General features: G+C 44.6%; 1 protein-coding gene across 9 annotated transcripts in view; it reads right to left on the bottom strand.

Moving 5' to 3' along the window:
- Positions 1-18747, bottom strand: part of mical3b (microtubule associated monooxygenase, calponin and LIM domain containing 3b) — a 47916-nt gene that overhangs the window by 5401 nt on the left and 23768 nt on the right. For 5 of the 9 annotated variants that reach the window (XM_055006749.1, XM_055006754.1, XM_055006753.1 and 2 more), the window contains 15 exons: positions 14246-14349; positions 13621-13675; positions 13294-13474; positions 11776-11921; positions 6878-6943; positions 3626-4231; positions 3476-3549; positions 3139-3213; positions 2732-2782; positions 2411-2656; positions 1961-2054; positions 1806-1856; positions 1616-1715; positions 1427-1500; positions 1137-1339 (listed from right to left, as the gene is read on the bottom strand). In XM_055006749.1, coding sequence (XP_054862724.1) covers positions 1155-1339; positions 1427-1500; positions 1616-1715; positions 1806-1856; positions 1961-2054; positions 2411-2656; positions 2732-2782; positions 3139-3213; positions 3476-3549; positions 3626-4231; positions 6878-6943; positions 11776-11921; positions 13294-13474; positions 13621-13675; positions 14246-14349 — 2108 coding nt within the window. In that variant the 3' untranslated portion in view covers positions 1137-1154. Of the gene's footprint in view, positions 1-1136; positions 1340-1426; positions 1501-1615; positions 1716-1805; positions 1857-1960; positions 2055-2410; positions 2657-2731; positions 2783-3138; positions 3214-3475; positions 3550-3625; positions 4232-6877; positions 6944-11775; positions 11922-13293; positions 13534-13620; positions 13676-14245; positions 14350-18747 lie in introns of those variants that run through there. The other 4 variants (XM_055006750.1, XM_055006751.1, XM_055006752.1 and 1 more) reach the window with 4 other exon arrangements.

Below are 18747 nucleotides of genomic sequence, written 5' to 3'. Positions count from 1 at the left end.
TAGCAATTAGGTAGCTGGCTTTCTCTGCAGCATCACTGACCTCACGGCTCCGGGTGAAAACAGACTGCTGTTTTCTCAAACCTGCCAACAATTCATTTATCTTCTGTCTTCTCAGTTCTCCTGGCAAGTTGTATTTTTTGTATTTTTCGCCATGCCAAGTCTCATAGTGGCGCCGAAGATTAAATTCCTTGAGCACCGAAACTTGCTGCATACACACCAGGCACACAGGTTTCTCATTCACCTCAGTGAACAAATAGGAGTTGGTCCATTTTTCTTGGAAAATCCTACACTCGATGTCCACTTTTCTCCTTTTTGACAAAGACATCTTGCTGATGACTGTGTCAGGCCCAGCAGAAAAGCAGGTAAAATTCCAATAGACAAAATGCTGCTTACAGACCCGGATTCCGTATTGCTGCCATCTGCTGTAAGTTCTGAGTCACAGTGTTGTGTCATGTTGTCTACTCTGAATAAAACAGAGCGCCCCTAGCTGACAATATGGGAACTGCAGTTTTATCAAAAAACGTACTTCATAATTTTTAGGTATTTTTTTTCATATTGTAGATTTATTCCACGGGCCGGATTGGACCCCCTGGCGGGCCGGTACTGGCCCGTGGGCCGTATGTTTGACACCCCTGCTTTAAACCATCAAAAATAAACCATCTAAAACCTTGTAAAAAATATCTAGAACCTTAAATCATCCGAAACCATCCAAAACAAACCACCTGAAAACCTTCTGAAACCATCTAAAACCTTCTAAAGTTGTCCAAAGCAAACCACCTGAACTTTCTAAAACTTGAAACCTTCTGAAATCTTTCAAACCATCCAAAATAAATCACTTAAAACCATCTGAAACCTTCTGAATCTGTCTAATATAAATAACCTAAAACCATCTGCATTTCTGTTAAACGGTTTGAAGCGTATCAAACCCAGAACAATCTCAGAGGTCCAGATCTCTTCGGTCTGAAGGTTTGTAGAAAAAGTTGATCTACGGTTTGTGTCGGAGGTTTTCCCTCAGTGAGAACATCATGGAGACTTCATGCAGAACAAACTGAAACTAAATACCCACTTATTCCCTCACTGAACCACTGGTGGTTCATCAGATTTCTGGTTACAGTGAGGTGGTGAGGAGTCCTAACCTGGTAGATCCAGGTGAGTCAGGTCCAGGTGAGTCCCAGCCCTCCAGCTGACATCACCTGCTGCAGGTACAGGTCCTCCTGACGCTCCTGAAGACGCTGCTCCTCCAGCAGAGACACCAGAGAGTCTCTACGCTCCACCACCTCCAGCATCTCCTCCAGGATCAGACGCTCCTCAGCCAGCTGCCCCGCCCCCTTCAGGTGGTCTGAGCACAGGTGAGCCGGTGAGTAGGTAACACACGCACACACACATGGGTAAGCAGGTAACAGACAGGTGTAGTGGTGTGTGTTACCGTCCACTGCCATCCTCTCTCTGAGCTCCTGCTGCAGTCGACTCTGTCTGTCCTCCAGCTCCAACTCTCGAGCACTGAAACACAACAATGTCCACATGAACCAGAACCTGGTGGGTCTCAGCAGGTTCTGGTTCACTTGAACCTGCTCAGGAGGTTCTCCTGGTTCTAATCTGCAGGTCAGATACTCACAATATCACGAGTTCGGACTCGTATCGAACCAGAGCGTTCTTCTGCTGGACCAGCTGGAACCACTGCTGCATCAGAGCCGGGTTCTCCAGTTTACCCAGACCTGTAGACACAGAACACACGATACTGTAGTAACCAGCAGAGTACCTGAAGAGTGCAGTTTGAGGTGATACAGAGGTACAGGTGAACTGACCTCCCAGGTGGAGCTCCACGTCTGGACTGTTGGTGGAGTCTTCCCAGTAATCTGATGGAAGGAGAAGAACAGGTGAGTTTAGGAGAGTTCAGGTGAGCTAAGTTCAGGTGACTTCAGGTGTTCCTTCAGCCTGGATATGTTCAGGGTGTTTCTACCTGCTTCTCCTCTCAGAGCTTTCTCCACCATCACTCCTCTCTCCTCCAGCTCTCTTTGCTTCTCCTCCACCTGCTGCAGCTGCCTCTGGATCATCTGAGACACAAGACAAAGAACATCAGTCTACATCCACCTGTCCTGAACATGTCCTTCACCTGGACCTGGACCTGTCCTTAACCTGGACCATACCCATCCTTTCCTAGGCTTGTAGCTGGTCCTTTACTTGGATCTGAACCTGGGCAGTACCTGTCCTTCACCTGAACCTGAATTTGGACCACACCTGTCTCTTACATGGACCTGAACCTGGTTGTAATTGCCCTTTACCTGGACTATACCTGTTCTTCACCTGAACCTGAACCTAGAATGTACTTGTCCTTCACATAGACCTGAACCTGGTTGTCTCTGGCCTCAGGTAAAGTCACATGGTCCTGAACTCAGACAGGTAAACTCACCTGAGCCTTGTGGAGTCGCTTCAGCTGTTCCTGTTTGGCCTGTCGTCTCGCAGCTCTCTGAACCCGTCGAGTGATTTTGGTATCCAGGTCTTCGTCTTCATCCTCGTGCTTCTTCAGGAACATGGTCTCCTTCACGCTCAGGCTGGACGCCTCTTTGGGCTGAGTCAGGACGCCCACCACCTCGGTGGGACAGGACGACCGTCCATCAGAGTCCTGGAAGGGAACTCTGTCCCTCAGACTGTGTCTCTGAAACAACAGAGAGTTTACCATTCAGACAGAGCATCGGACTGCAGAACCCTCAGAGGTCAGATCTGTAGGTACCTTGATGGCGTACGATCGTCTGAAAGCCAGAGCATGAGGAACGTATGCCGGCTGAGAACCACGGAGAAGAAACACGGAGGACATAAAACAGTTAGACCAATGGAACACGTGGACGTTAGACAACAACCAACACTGAACCTCTGAGTGACAAGACCAGGTAACACCAACCAGACCAACAAATCGCAGTAGACTAGAGTACCAGGTATACTCTGACCAGGTAACAACAAAGAGCAGTAAACTAGAGGACCAGGTAACAACAAAGAGCAGTAAACTAGAGTACCAGGTATACTCTGACCAGGTAACAACAAAGAGCAGTAAACTAGAGGACCAGGTAACAACAAAGAGCAGTAAACTAGAGGACCAGGTAGGTGACAACAACCAACAATAACTGAACACAACACTGGTACCTCCTGGTTCTCCTCCTCCTCCTTTATTGTGATTCTCTGGATTTCCGTTGTGACATCCAACAGCTCCAACTGCAACTAAGGGATAGCAGAAGGACATCCAGGTGTTAGTCTGATCCCTGTGATATCTACACTCTGATTGGCTGTTGTGTACCTATGCTCCAATTGGTTGATAAGCAGATATGCTTTAGTTGGTTGGTTTCAGCTGTGCTCTGATTGGTTGGTGTGCAGCTGTGCTCTGATTGGTTAGTTTTCAGCTGTGCTCTGATTGGCTGGTGTGCAGCTGTGCTCTGATTGGTTAGTTTTCAGCTGTGCTCTGATTGGCTGGTTTGATTCTTACGTTGTTCCAGGGTTCCAGCGAGAATCTCTGCAGCACCGTCGTGGAATCCAGATCAGACTCCTCCCCTCTGACATCTGAACAGAGAAAGCCCAGTTATTGCATCATCACAGTGACATCACACTCTCTGTGCGTGTGTTATTACATCATCACCTGGCAGCCTCCTCTGATTGGTCGTTTCCCTCCTCGCTCTCTCTCCAGGTAAAGTCCCGCTCCTTTTCTTCTTCGGCTCTTTTCCAGAAAACACCGCCTTCAACAGGGCTCTGGCTCTGCCTCCTCCCTCCCCCACCTGTCTGGGGGGTGGAGCCTCTGCAAGCCCCTTCAGCTGGAGGAAGAGAGCCCCACCCCCAGTGTGCAGCGGGGGGAGGAGGAGGTGAGGGGCGAGGCTCCCAGCTCCTTTGTGCCTCTTCCTCCTCAGCCCCTCTGATTCCGCCTCCTCCTCTGACTCCACCCCCTCGTCATCTGACCCTGCTTCCCTGTCTCTCAGGAGGAGAGGCTTCTTCTGTGGCAGCTCGGGGGTGATGTCATCAAAGGAGCCACGCCCTCCAGCGGCAGGTGTCAGAGCGGCCGTTTCCACGACGACGGCAGGCGTGAGCGGAGCCGTGGCGGCCTCGTCGTCGGGGACGGAGTCTGACGTGGTGACGAATGAGGCGGTGGAGGGCGTGGCTCCGAAAAGCAGAGTCATGGAGGGGGGCGTGGAGGGCAGAGGACTGGAGGCGGAGCCAACAGGTGTGTCCGGGCTCGGAGAAGGTTCCTCATCTAGGGAGAAAAAGATTAAATTAAAAATAAAATGATTTTTATTATACAGACAGCTTAAGTTAGGTTGATTTGAGTTAGGTCTCTGGTGCTCTCAGCTCTCGTAGGAGGCGGTCGCACTTTTCCTTGCTCCGCTATCTCTGTTCCTCCCTCCCTACCCTCATGTCTCCCTGCTTGCTGCATTTCTTCGTCTTCGTCTCGTCTGTCTGACTTGGAGTGATCGCTTGGCACTGGACCTTTGAAACACCGATCATGGAATTGATTGACTGGTCTCTCAACGCAATTGACAAGATTGTCGCCACAAAGAGCACAGGCCTAGGGGAGCCTACCTGCCCGGATGGGAGTTTCGCCTCTGGTTACGTGATCGACGCCTGGGGGAAATGGAAGGGGATAATGTGCCTGGCACCCCTATCCGTGGAGGACGTGGAAGATGTTTATATATTTGGATTTATGATGACAGGCCTGCTGATAATTGGCTTGTTCACTGGCCTGAGCTTCTGGAAAATCAGGAAGACCGCAGACAGAAACGACGTCCAAACTCTGCTGGTCTATGCAAACGATCGGATCACGGCTGCCGATGCTCGGTATGACGAACTCAATCGTAAGATGAACAATTTGCTTGGTGTGACTGTTGATTTGAGTCGCAGATTGGAAGCCATCAGGGTGAGAATCGCTACAGCTGAGGTCTAAAATTGTTGAGAGCAGTAGGGGGAAGGTGAAATTACTTCTCTCCCGCCCAAACATGAGAATAACTGATTACATTCTGGCGCCCCTGGAACAATAACAAACTCCTCTGGAAGTTTCATGGCCAAGAGATAGCTCTCCTACCCCCCCCCCCCACTTTCCCAAGGACACCTGTTGACTTTTGGACCGGGTCAACCGAGGACGTCTCCATAGCAACCTTGCTGTGTTATCGCGCTCCCACCCTCGCGAACTGAGACACCGGAGGTCTGAGACGGAAGAAGATGGGCTACACGCATACACAAACATTCGGACTCATGAACTGAGGACTGAGCTAAACATTCACACTCATGTCCATAACCCCCTCCCCCCCGCCTCCACAAGCTTTCCTCACTATACACAGGAGCCAGGAATCCGTGCACCTGCACAGGAACCGGCTAACTGTGCGGTGCTCCCCCCTCCACCATCCCACATCCTTATCCCAACTATCCTTGTCTAACGTCATGCTTTGTCTGTTTGCGGGTTTGTTTTTTTTAGGTTCCTTCTCAAATTGAATTTCCCAACATTGGAGGTTTCATTTGGTACAACGAGCCTTTTTTTTTTCCTTTTACCCTCTGCTATCCCTACCCAGATCCCAACATGTCCTTTTTCTTTTTTTCCTCAAGAAAGGTGCGCGCAGCACTGCGCAGCAGCCGGAGCTGTCATTGGCAGGCAGCTCGATGAAATTTCGTTGTATAGGAAAATGTGCAATGACCAATAAAGATTGATTGATTTAGTTTCATGAATCTAATATTTATTGTTTACTGAATGTTTAGATCCAAACAAACATCAAGAACATCAACAAAGAGAAACAAAACAAGCAGAAAGACACAAACAACTACAGAGACACTCAAAATGGCCAGAAATAAAGTTTAAAAAAAGATGTAAAATGAACACAAACAGATGCAGAAATGATGCAAAGCAAAACACAAAATTACTCAAAAGAAATATGAAGAGGCAGGAAGAGAAACTAATGAACAATAAAGAGACAGAATGAAAAAAAATGAACAAACAGATTCTGATTCAATGCAAATGGGGATAAAAATCACGTTAGACACACAAAAGAAAAATGAATGCAAAATGACCAGAAAGAGAATAAAGCTGACAAAAATCGATGCAAAATGAACAAAAAGACACGCAAAGCCAATGCAAAAACAGACACAACTGCCTCAAATGTGCACAAATGCTCAACACACACCAAGAGCCACAAAACAGTGACTAAGACAGACAAACAACTACACAGACTGACAAAATGAATACAAATGACACAAAACTGATGGAAACCGAGGCAAAAACACAAAAAGTTACCGTAAAAAGATCAAAAATAGCTACAAAGAGAAACAAAAAAGACGAAAACAAGAAGCAAATTTACGGAAAACCTCACAAATGTTCAATTTCATTTTTAAAACGAGACGTTAATCAAGCAAACTTTTCCACAAAGTATAAGAAAGGTAAAGTTGTTAAACCTTTTAATTGTTGAAAAAAGTTACATTTTCTTGTATTTCTTAGATTTTGTGTTATTAAAAGTCAGACTTTTGGTTTAAATAATCTTATAGAGATTTTGGAGTTGATACTAGAGATGTTAGTCATCAATCTTTAATCGATTATTGACAATTTAACCTATTAAAGATAAAATAAGGACAGAGAATACTCTTGTAGATCAGCTGTAGCACCTGGGGGTTCCATTGTGGGGGTTTAACCATTTTTGGTTTAAAGTGAAATAATTTCGACATAAACAGGTAGATCTTCATCATTAGTGAGACCTGTGGCTCATAAAGGTAGAATTTTAATTCACGGATGAACTTTCAAAGTCATAGAAGTTCAAGAAGATTCACTAAATGAACTCATGAAGAAACTCTGTTGTTAAAATGTCGTTAGTTGGTCTAAATTTAATGTTTTTTTAATGGAATTTGGTGGGTCTGCTGCTACCTGAATCCTCCACCAGCATCCAGAGGCCTGAAAGTCGCTCCATGTCCAAGGGGCTGTACTCCCCTTCTACCAGCAGGGGGAGACACACAGCAGCACATCACCAGCAGCAACACAACCAGCAACAGGAGCAGCAACACAACCAGCAACATGAGCAGCAACACAACCAGCAACAGGAGCAGCAACACAACCAGCAACAGGAGCAGCAACACGAGACGCAACACAATCAGCAACAGGAGCAGCAACACAACCAGCAACATGAGCAACAACACGAGCAGCGACAGGAGCAGCAACATGAGCAGCAACACAACCAGCAACAGGAGCAGCAACACAAGCAGCAACAGGAGCAGCAACACAACCAGCAACACGAGCAGCAACACGAGACGCAACACAATCAGCAACAGGAGCAGCAACACAACCAGCAACATGAGCAACAACACGAGCAGCAACAGGAGCAGCAACACAACCAGCAACAGGAGCAGCAACACAACCAGCAACATGAGCAGCAACACAACCAGCAACAGGAGCAGCAACACAACCAGCAACATGAGCAGCAACACAACCAGCAACAGGAGCAGCAACACAACCAGCAACATGAGCAACAACACAACCAGCAACATGAGCAGCAACACAACCAGCAACAGGAGCAGCAACACGAGCAGCAACAGGAGCAGCAACACAACCAGCAAAATGAGCAGCAACACGAGACGCAACACAATCAGCAACAGGAGCAGCAACACAACCAGCAAAATGAGCAACAACACGAGCAGCAACAGGAGCAGCAACACAACCAGCAAAATGAGCAACAACACGAGCAGCAACAGGAGCAGCAACACAACCAGCAACAGGAGCAGCAACACAACCAGCAACATGAGCAGCAACACAACCAGCCACATGAGCAACAACACGAGCAGCAACAGGAGCAGCAACACAACCACAAACACCACCAGCAACACGAGCAGCAACAGGAGCAGCAACACAACCAGCAACACAACCAGCAACACAACCAGCAACACGAGCAGCAACACGAGATGCAACACAACCAGCAACATGAGCAGCAACACAACCAGCAACAGGAGCAGCAACACAACCAGCAACACAACTAGCAACACGAGCAGCAACACGAGATGCAACACAACCAGCAACACGAGCAGCAACACAACCACAAACACAACCAGCAACACAACTAGCAACACAACCAGCAACATGAGCAACAACAGGAGCAGCAACACAACCAGCAACAGGAGCAGCAACACAACCAGCAACAGGAGCAGCAACAAAACCAGCAACACAACCAGCAACACAACCAGCAACACGAGCAGCAACACAAGCATCAACGCAGTGAGCAACACAACCACAAACACAAGCAGCAACACAAGTAGCAACACAAGCAGAAACACGACCACAAACGCAACCAGCAACACAACCACAAACACAACCAGCAACACAACCAGCCACACAACCACAAAAACGAGCAGCAACACAACCAGCAACACAACCACAAACACAACCAGCCACACAACCACAAACACGACCAGCTACACAACCAGCAACACAACCGCAACAAGACCAGAAACACAACCAGCAATACAACCAGCAACACAACCACAAACACAACCAGCAATACAACCAGCAACACAACCAGCAACACAACCACAAACACAACCAGCAACACAACGAGCAACACAACCACAAACACAACCAGCAACACAATGAGCAACACAACCACAAACACAACCACAAACACAACCAGCAACACAACCACAAACACAACCAGCCACACAACCACAAACACGACCAGCTACACAACCAGCAACACAACCAGCAACAAGACCAGAAACACAACCAGCAGCACAACCACAAACACAACCAGCCACACAACCACAAACACAACCAGCAATACAACCAGCAACACAACCAGCAACACAACCACAAACACAACCAGCAACACAACGAGCAACACAACCACAAACACAACCAGCAAGACAACCACAAACACAACCAGCCACACAACCACAAACACGACCAGCTACACAACCAGCAACACAACCGCAACAAGACCAGAAACACAACCAGCAATACAACCAGCAACACAACCACAAACACAACCAGCAACACAACCACAAACACAACCAGCAATACAACCAGCAACACAACCACAAACACAACCAGCAACACAACGAGCAACACAACCACAAACACAACCAGCAACACAATGAGCAACACAACCACAAACACAACCACAAACACAACCAGCAACACAACCACAAACACAACCAGCCACACAACCACAAACACGACCAGCTACACAACCAGCAACACAACCAGCAACAAGACCAGAAACACAACCAGCAGCACAACCACAAACACAACCAGCCACACAACCACAAACACAACCAGCAATACAACCAGCAACACAACCAGCAACACAACCACAAACACAACCAGCAACACAACGAGCAACACAACCACAAACACAACCAGCAAGACAACCACAAACACAACCACAAACACAACCAGCAACACGAGCAGCAACACAAGCAGCAACACGAGCAGCAACACGAGCAGCAACACAACCACAAACACAACCAGCAACACAACTAGAAACACAACCAGCAACATGAGCAACAACAGGAGCAGCAACACAACCAGCAACAGGAGCAGCAACACAACCAGCAACAGGAGCAGCAACACAACCAGCAACACGAGCAGCACCACAACCAGCAACACAACCAGAAACACGAGCAACAACACGAGCAGCAACACAAACCCCAAACACAACCAGCAACACAAGCAGCAACACGAGCAGCAACACAAGCATCAACGCAGTGAGCAACACAACCACAAACACAAGCAGCAACACAAGTAGCAACACAAGCAGAAACACGACCACAAACGCAACCAGCAACACAACCACAAACACAACCAGCCACACAACCACAAACACGACCAGCTACACAACCAGCAACACAACCGCAACAAGACCAGAAACACAACCAGCAACACAACCACAAACACAACCAGCAACACAACCACAAACACAACCACAAACACAACCACAAACACAACCAGCAACACAACCACAAACACAACCAGCCACACAACCACAAACACGACCAGCTACACAACCAGCAACACAACCAGCAACAAGACCAGAAACACAACCAGCAACACAACCACAAACACAACCAGCCACACAACCACAAACACAACCAGCAATACAACCAGCAACACAACCAGCAACACAACCACAAACACAACCACAAACACAACCACAAACACAACCAGCAACACGAGCAGCAACACAAGCAGCAACATGAGCAGTAACACAACCAGCCACACAACCACAAACACAAGCAGCCACACAACCACAAACACAACCAGCAACACGACCAGCAACACAACCAGCAACACAACCACAAACACAAGCAGCCACACAACCACAAACACAACCAGCAACACAACCAGCAACACAACCAGCAACACAACCACAAACACGAGCAGCCACACAACCACAAACACGACCAGCTACACAACCAGCAACACAACCAGCAACAAGACCAGAAACACAACCAGCAACACAACCACAAACACAACCAGCCACACAACGAGCGACACAACCACAAACACAACCAGCAACACGAGCAGCAACATGAGCAGCAACATGAGCAGTAACACAACCAGCCACACAACCACAAACACAAGCAGCCACACAACCACAAACACAACCAGCAACACGACCAGCAACACAAGCAGCAACACAACCAGCAACACAACCACAAACACGAGCAGCCACACAACCACAAACACGACCAGCTACACAACCAGCAACAGAACCAGCTACACAACCACAAACACGAGCAGCAACACAACCAGCAACGCAACCACAAACACCACCAGCTACACAACCAGCAACACAACCACAAACACAACCAGCAACACAACCACAAACACAACCAGCAACACAACCACAAACACAACCAGCCACACAACCACAAACACAACCAGCAATACAACCAGCAACACAACCAGCAACACAACCACAAACACAACCACAAACACAACCACAAACACAACCAGCAACACGAGCAGCAACACAAGCAGCAACATGAGCAGTAACACAACCAGCCACACAACCACAAACACAAGCAGCCACACAACCACAAACACAACCAGCAACACGACCAGCAACACAACCAGCAACACAACCACAAACACAAGCAGCCACACAACCACAAACACAACCAGCAACACGACCAGCAACACAACCAGCAACACAACCACAAACACAAGCAGCCACACAACCACAAACACGACCAGCTACACAACCAGCAACACAACCAGCAACAAGACCAGAAACACAACCAGCAACACAACCACAAACACAACCAGCCACACAACCACAAACACAACCAGCAACAAGACCAGAAACACAACCAGCAACACAACCACAAACACAACCAGCCACACAACGAGCGACACAACCACAAACACAACCAGCAACACGAGCAGCAACATGAGCAGCAACATGAGCAGTAACACAACCAGCCACACAACCACAAACACAAGCAGCCACACAACCACAAACACAAGCAGCAACACGACCAGCAACACAAGCAGCAACACAACCAGCAACACAACCACAAACACGAGCAGCCACACAACCACAAACACGACCAGCTACACAACCAGCAACACAACCAGCAACACAACCACAAACACCACCAGCTACACAACCAGCAACACAACCACAAACACAACCAGCAACACAACCACAAACACAACCAGCAACACAACCACAAACACAACCAGCCACACAACCACAAACACAACCAGCAACACAACCACGCACACAACCAGCTACACAAAGCACAGACACACAAAGACACACTTCAGCTCACCATCACTGGACTCCATCTGGCTGCCTCCTCCGTCCTCTCCGTCCTCTTCGTCTTCATTCAGCTGCAGAGTTTCTCTCCACAAAGCTCCGGCTTCCTCCGAAGTCTCCTGACGTTCTGCCTTGTCCTCCTCCTCCTCTGACTCCGAGCTGAAGACAGAAAACAGGACCAGGAGGGATGAACAACAAAGAAAACACTCACTGAGAAACCAGGTCAGAACTGTCAGAAACAAAGGCTGAAGCTCAGTTTCAAAAGTTTGATTCAGACCGAAATTTAAAGTTTAAATCAGGAACCCTCATCCTAAAGATGTTCCTTTCAAAAAACAAAACCTTAAATGAAGAAAGTCACGATTTTAATCTTAAAAGCACAAATGTGGTTTTTAGAATAGCAGCATAATACACCTTTTTTACATTCAACAAATGTTTAAACTTGTAATCTTGACTTTTCTTGACATCTTATTAAGGTTTAAATGAGATGTAAAAAGTCTGAGAGTGAACCTGAAAGGTCGCCGTAGTAAAACACATTCTGGTTGATAGTTTATCTTTTCTTTGAGTTTTAAAAGTCATAAATGTGACGAAGATATTTGACTTAAAAGGTCAAATTTGTGACCTAAAAAGTCACATTTAACTTAAGCAGCTGACATTTTTTTTTTTACCAAAGGAACCCATAATCTGCACATTTACAGGTTTAGAATTGTATTTCTGGGTTCTACTACGGTCAGAACAGTAAAATGGTGTGATAGTTGACTCATTTGTGGTTCCACAAAGAAAAAGAAGAACCATTTCTTCAACTGGTTCCTTGAAGAACTTCCAATCGTGCCTCATAGAACCATCAAAAATTGGTTCCTTTAGTGGCGCTCAAGAAAAGTTCAGCATAAATAGGTTCTTTAAGGAACCATTTTCCAGATCGTTCTTTGTGGACTCAACGGGTTTAGGTAGAACCTCTTGTAAGTGGTTCTTAAGTTTTGTTTTTTAAATAAGTGGTTCTTTGTGTGTTTTGAATCAAACTGTTCTGTGCAGATTGAAAGTAATTTTATTTTTTTCTCCAATCAGTTATATATGAGTCAGGCGTTTAAAACAAACACAAGTCACTGTGAGGTGGAACATAGAACCCTAGAACCTGAAATTAACTTGTGGATCTAAACTTAAAATCTTAAAATCAAAAAACACTGAAAACATTTGACAGCTACAGAGAAAAATAGATTTGAAGAACTTTTATGTTGGAAATATGGAACCAGGACTTCTTATACGTTCTTCAGTTGTTATATTGTAGGAATTTTAGAGTTGATACTAGAGATGTTAGTCATCAATTGTCAATCAATTATTGATCATTTAATCGATTAAAGATACATTAAGGACAGACAATAATCTTGTAGATTAGCTGTAGAACCTGGGGGTTCCATTGGTGGCTTTAGCAAAGGGCCACCATGATAGAGACTCAGGTACTGATTAATGACCTCTGACCACTGACTTTACACAGGTAAACTCTGACCTCAGGCATGTTTTGTGATGACGTTCTGACCTCAGGTGTGTTTTGCGTCGAGGTTCTTTCTTCTGGTGAGGTTCCTCGTCCATGCTTAGGTTGAAGTGGTTCAGGATCTCCTCTGGAACCTCCTCCGGTTCCTCCTGCAGCTCCGTCTTCGAGCTCCGTGGGTAGTTTTCCAGCTCGATCCTCTCCGGCATCGCCGCCATCACAGAAGCCGCTGCAAACACACCAACACAGCCGCACACACACACAGACACACACAGAAACACACACACACTAAAGCCCACATTGATTCCCGTTTAAGGAGCGCGCTCAGTGTGAACACGTATGGACACTGAAAGACGACCAGGTGAGGAGACTCACCTGAGGACCGCCTGTCAGAAGCCAGAGAGTCGGAGAGAGACGGAGCCACGGACACCTGAGAGACAAAGAGCAGGGATCAGTGATGAGAAATCAATAATCAGATTATTCCACAGCTACCTGTTAGAACCTGATATCCAACATCACCATAGCAACCATCTGGAGAACCCGTTCCAGCAGAACATCTGTTTAACATCTGACTCATTCAAACCTCTGAGGAACCGGATCCACATCATCCAGAACCCCATTTACACATGTTCTACCAGAACCAGAACAGTTTAAACTAACAAATCCAACATGTTCTAATAGAACCAGAACAGTTTAAACTAACAAATACAACATGTTCTACCAGAACCAGAACATTTTAAACTAACAAATGCAACATGTTCTACCAGAACCAAAACAGTTTAAACTAACAAATACAACATGTTCTACCAGAACAATTTAAACTAACAAATACAACATGTTCTGTCAGAACCAAGACAGTTTAAATGTGTTCTGAATGATCCAGAACAGTTTAAACCAATGACTGCATGCTCTAACAGAATCAGGACAGCACATACTGATGACTCCAAGACGTTCTCTCAGGTAAAAAGAACTTAACGGATCAGAACAAAGTTCTTCTTACTATTGAGGCTCGATGTGAAGCGGTTCTGTCAGATGGAGTCGGTCTTTTCCTCACAGCTGGAGCGTTGAGTCGACACTCAGAAGGCTGCAGACAGAAGAACCTCCCTGAGAACCCGAAGAACCAGGAGAACCAGAGACAGAAGCATCAGGACAGATGTAGAGGACAGATGTAGAGGACAGATGTTAGGGTTAGAGGACAGAAGCATCAGGACAGATGCTGAGGACAGATGCTGTCCAGATGTTGCTCTCTGCCGTCAGTCTTCTCTCTGATCTAAATCTTTTTTTATAATGCCACTCAGACCGACTCCCGCCTCGACTTCAAACCGAGGTCATGTGACAGCTGCGCTCTGATTGGCTGCTGGCATGGCGCAGATGTCCGCCTGCGGTCGATCACACGGATAAAGAACCTCAGAGTGGTGGTGAAGCCTGAGGCAGAGTTCCAGCCGATGTAGAGGATTCATTTCTAATGGCACTCTGAGTCCTTTCATCACAAAACTCAAATAATTCCATCTTAAAACCTGATGTTTCACCGTGTTGGACATTTAGACATTTCTCTAATAACTCTGTTCATTGTTTCTGAGCCACGCTGCTTTTATTTATTGATGCCAAATGAGAATTTATTTGTTCTAAAAACTTTATGAGAAAGTTCTGCACAGTACTGTTTAAAGCAACAAGTTTTATTTTTTTGCTCCCAGAATGTGAGAATTTTTTTCTTAAAGTTCTTAAAATTAAAGACTAATTTAGTATCAGGAACGGTTCTCCTGAATATTGCAGAAATGTCTCATGAAGAATCGTTTGTCAGACAGAAATGATTATTATTGTTATTCTATAAAGGTTCTGGTAATGTTTCCAGTGGGACGTTCTTCTTAAAGGTAGAACAGTGTTCTCTAAATACGCTCTGAAAACGGTTCTAATACTGTTTGACTGTTATGCCCTAATGTTCTCAAAACTAAATAGAACGTTGTTCCATTATTATCATGTAACATTTAGGGAATGTTTTAAACAAGAATGTATGATAATGTGTTCCCTCAATGTTCCCAACGCATCCTAAGAGAACCTTTGTTAACGTATTACTATTGGAGGCCTTGAGAACATTTGGAAAATGTTTTCTGAATACTGCTTTGAGAACGTTCTTACTTCGTTATGGAACAGTGTGGAATCCTGACATTGTTCTCCAAACGTCCTCTGAATGTTCGGAGAACGATGGTTCCACAAAGTTCTAGTAATGTTTTCAGCACAAAAAAATGTTCTTAAATGTAGATTACTTCCTTGATGTTCTAAAGATGTTTGGTAATAACATTGCTAGACTGGACTTTTTTTAAGTTCCCAGACTGCAGGACTAAAGATGTTGTCATGTAATGCTGTGGAACATTGTAGGATTGTTCTATGGAGGAACGTTCTATATTGTGGTTCCTCCAAAACATCCTTAGAATAGAGTATGAAAAATGTTCCACTTTTATTAATGTATCACATTTTATAGCGTGGAACATCTAACTAGACTAGATTGTTCTGTCCAGATTTAGAACATCTCTGAAATCTCATGGAATGCTGCCAGTCAGCTAGAAGGTTTTTGAGAAGGTTCTGCAAAGTTGTAGTCATGTTTTCAGCCCACAGGGTTCCCAAAATGTTCTTCCTAAAGGTAGATAACGTACGTTCTTGATGTTCTAAAGATGTTTTAATAACACTGCTTGACTGGAAGTGTAGAACTAAAGTTGTTCTAAAAATGTTTTTTGACATAAAAACGTTCCTAGTTCACTTTTAACCTCTGAGGAACGTCATTGTAAATATTAAATATCCTTGAAATGCTCTGTGAGATAAAAATCTTTAAAACATCAGAACTTCTAGTTAATGTCAGTCACTGTGTGAATTTAAACTGAGAGCAGCGTCACGTAAATCCATGACATAGATGGAACCTTTTAGAACCCACGTGAAGCTTGTTTAACGTCTATAAGAAAAACCCTCCAGCCTTCAATGTGGGGCCGGATTATCTCAACCAGAAGGCCACATTTGGCCCACGGGCCCATGTTTGAATGCCATATAATACTGGATGTAGAACCGCTGACAGTTCAACAACACACCACTGTTCTCCCTGAACTCATCAAAGTTCAGGACATTGCAAACACTCAGATCAGGTAGAACGTTTTCAGCTCCATAGAACTCAATAATCTGCTTTAAAAGAAACTTTATCCTGCAGGTTTTATTGATGTCTGGCTGATTTGTTTCATATTTCTTGTTATTAATCATTCTATTATTTACTTTAATGTCATGTTCCTCAGTGTTCCTCAGTGTTCCTCAGTGTCAGTGGGCCTCCTGATAAATCTTAGATGTGCTTAGCTTCATTGAACTCGGTGGAGCAGATAAAGAGTCTTTATCCTCCACAGACCACAGTCATGAGTCTGGAAACAAAGAGCCGAATATGTTCCCCGCAGAACGCCGCCGGCTGCCTCAAAGTGTACAGAACCTTTATTCTTCTGACTGTTCAACTGGTTTTTGTTTGTTCTAGTTAGATGAGCAGGACTTTAATCCAGGTCAGTGAAGGAACATAAATATTAACCACCTGTTCTTACTCATGTTCCTTCTTAGTCCTCCAGTGGAACCATGTAAACACCAACTTAGGAACCAACACTAGAGTTAAACTGATGTCTGGTACCATCCAACTAGAACTTAACAGATCTATAAATGTTCTGAGAGAGTTCTGCAAAGTTGTAGTCATCTTTTCAGCCGATTCCTCAGAACCTTATGAGAACAAATGAATTCTACCGGGTTGGCGGTGCTGCACAAGGATTCAGTTTGAACAGAACCACCTGGTTCTTGAGGAATCAGCTGTTCTCTGATAGATCAAAATAAAAGCTAATGTAGACAGAACGTTTAGAGCATCTGTGAAACACTGTGGAGCGCTGCCGCTCAGAAGTTATTTGTTCCATAAAAACAACTTTGAGAACATTCTGCAAAGTTCTAGTGATTTTTTCAGTAGAAAAAAATGTTCTTAAAGGTAGATAATGTACTTTCTTGATGTTCTAAAGATGTTTGGTAATAACATTGTAAGAGTGGAAGTGTAGAACTAAAGATGTTCTAAAAAGGAGAGGGTTCCTCCATTGTTGTCATGTAATACTGTGGAACATTGCTGGATTGTTCTGTAGAGGAACGTTCTATATTGTGGTTCCTCAAGAACATCCCCAAAACATTCTCAGAATAGTGCATGAAGAATGTTCCACCATTGTTTATATATCACATTTTTTAGAACATCTAACTACATTCCACATAGACCAGGTGGTTCTATCCAGACTTAGAACATCTCTGAAACATTGTGGAATGCTGCCATTCAGCTAGAATCTATCAGTTCCGTAAAGACATTTTGAGAAAGTTCTGCAAAGTTCTAGGGATGTTTTCAGCTCAAAAAATGTCCTTAAAGGTAGACAACGTACTTTCTTGATGTTCTAAAGATGTTTCGTAATAACATTGCTAAAGATGTGCTAAAACTGTTTCACTGAGAAGGTTCCTCCGTTGTTCTCATGTAATACAGGATTGTTCTATAGAGGAACATTCTATATTGTGGTTCCTCAACAACATCCTCAGAATATTGCATGAAGAATGCTCCACCTTTGTTAATGTATCACATTTTTTGTGTGGAACATGTAACTACGTTCCACATAGATCAGGTGGTTCTATCCAGACTTAGAACATCTCTGGAATCTTGTGGAGCACTGCCACTCAGCTAGAATCTATTTGTTCTAAAAATGTTTTGCAAGAATTATGCAAGGGAAGGATTTTGGCAGGAAGTTATTAAAAAAGGTCCGAGAGTGATAACTAAAGACATTCTAGAAATATTGCAATAAGATCGTTCTTTGTTTGTTATTGTGGAACATTGTAGAAACATTTTGTGGAGGAACGATCTATAATGTGTTCTGTCAACAACATCCCCTGAAATATCTTCCAAACATTTCTGGCAGAATGTTCTACCTTTGTTCATGTATCACATGACAGGAATGTTGGAATACACTTCTGAATGATGTTTTGAGAACGTTATTCCTTTTTTCACATAGAACACGTACCTGCCCAGACTTAGTTGGAACATCTCTGAAATCTTGTGGAGAAAGGTCCTAGAATGTTCTTCTTCAAGGGAGGATAACTAAAGATGTTGTAAAAGTATTGCACTGAGATCATTCTTCATTTGTTATTGTGGAACATTGTAGGAACCTTTTCTGAAGGATGTTCTATAATGTGTTCCTCAACATAATCCCCTAAAGTATCTTCTAAACATTTCTGGTAGAATGTTCTACCTTTGTTAGCATATCACACGGCACTGTTGGCAGAATTCTACGTTCTACGTAGACCAGGTGGTTCTGTCCAGACTTAGAACATCTCTGGAATCTTGAGGAGCGCTGCCACTCAGCTAGAATCAATTTGTTCTAAAATGCTCTGGGAAAATTCTATAAGGTAATGATTTTGGCAGGAAGTTATTAAAAAGAGTGATAACTAAGGACTTTCTAAAAGTATTTCAAT

The sequence above is a fragment of the Amphiprion ocellaris genome, chromosome 21 (genome assembly GCF_022539595.1).
Source record: "Amphiprion ocellaris isolate individual 3 ecotype Okinawa chromosome 21, ASM2253959v1, whole genome shotgun sequence".
Classification (NCBI taxonomy): domain Eukaryota; kingdom Metazoa; phylum Chordata; class Actinopteri; family Pomacentridae; genus Amphiprion; species Amphiprion ocellaris.
Note: the sequence above shows the minus strand (reverse complement) of the source record. Positions and strands in the feature narration are given on the sequence as shown.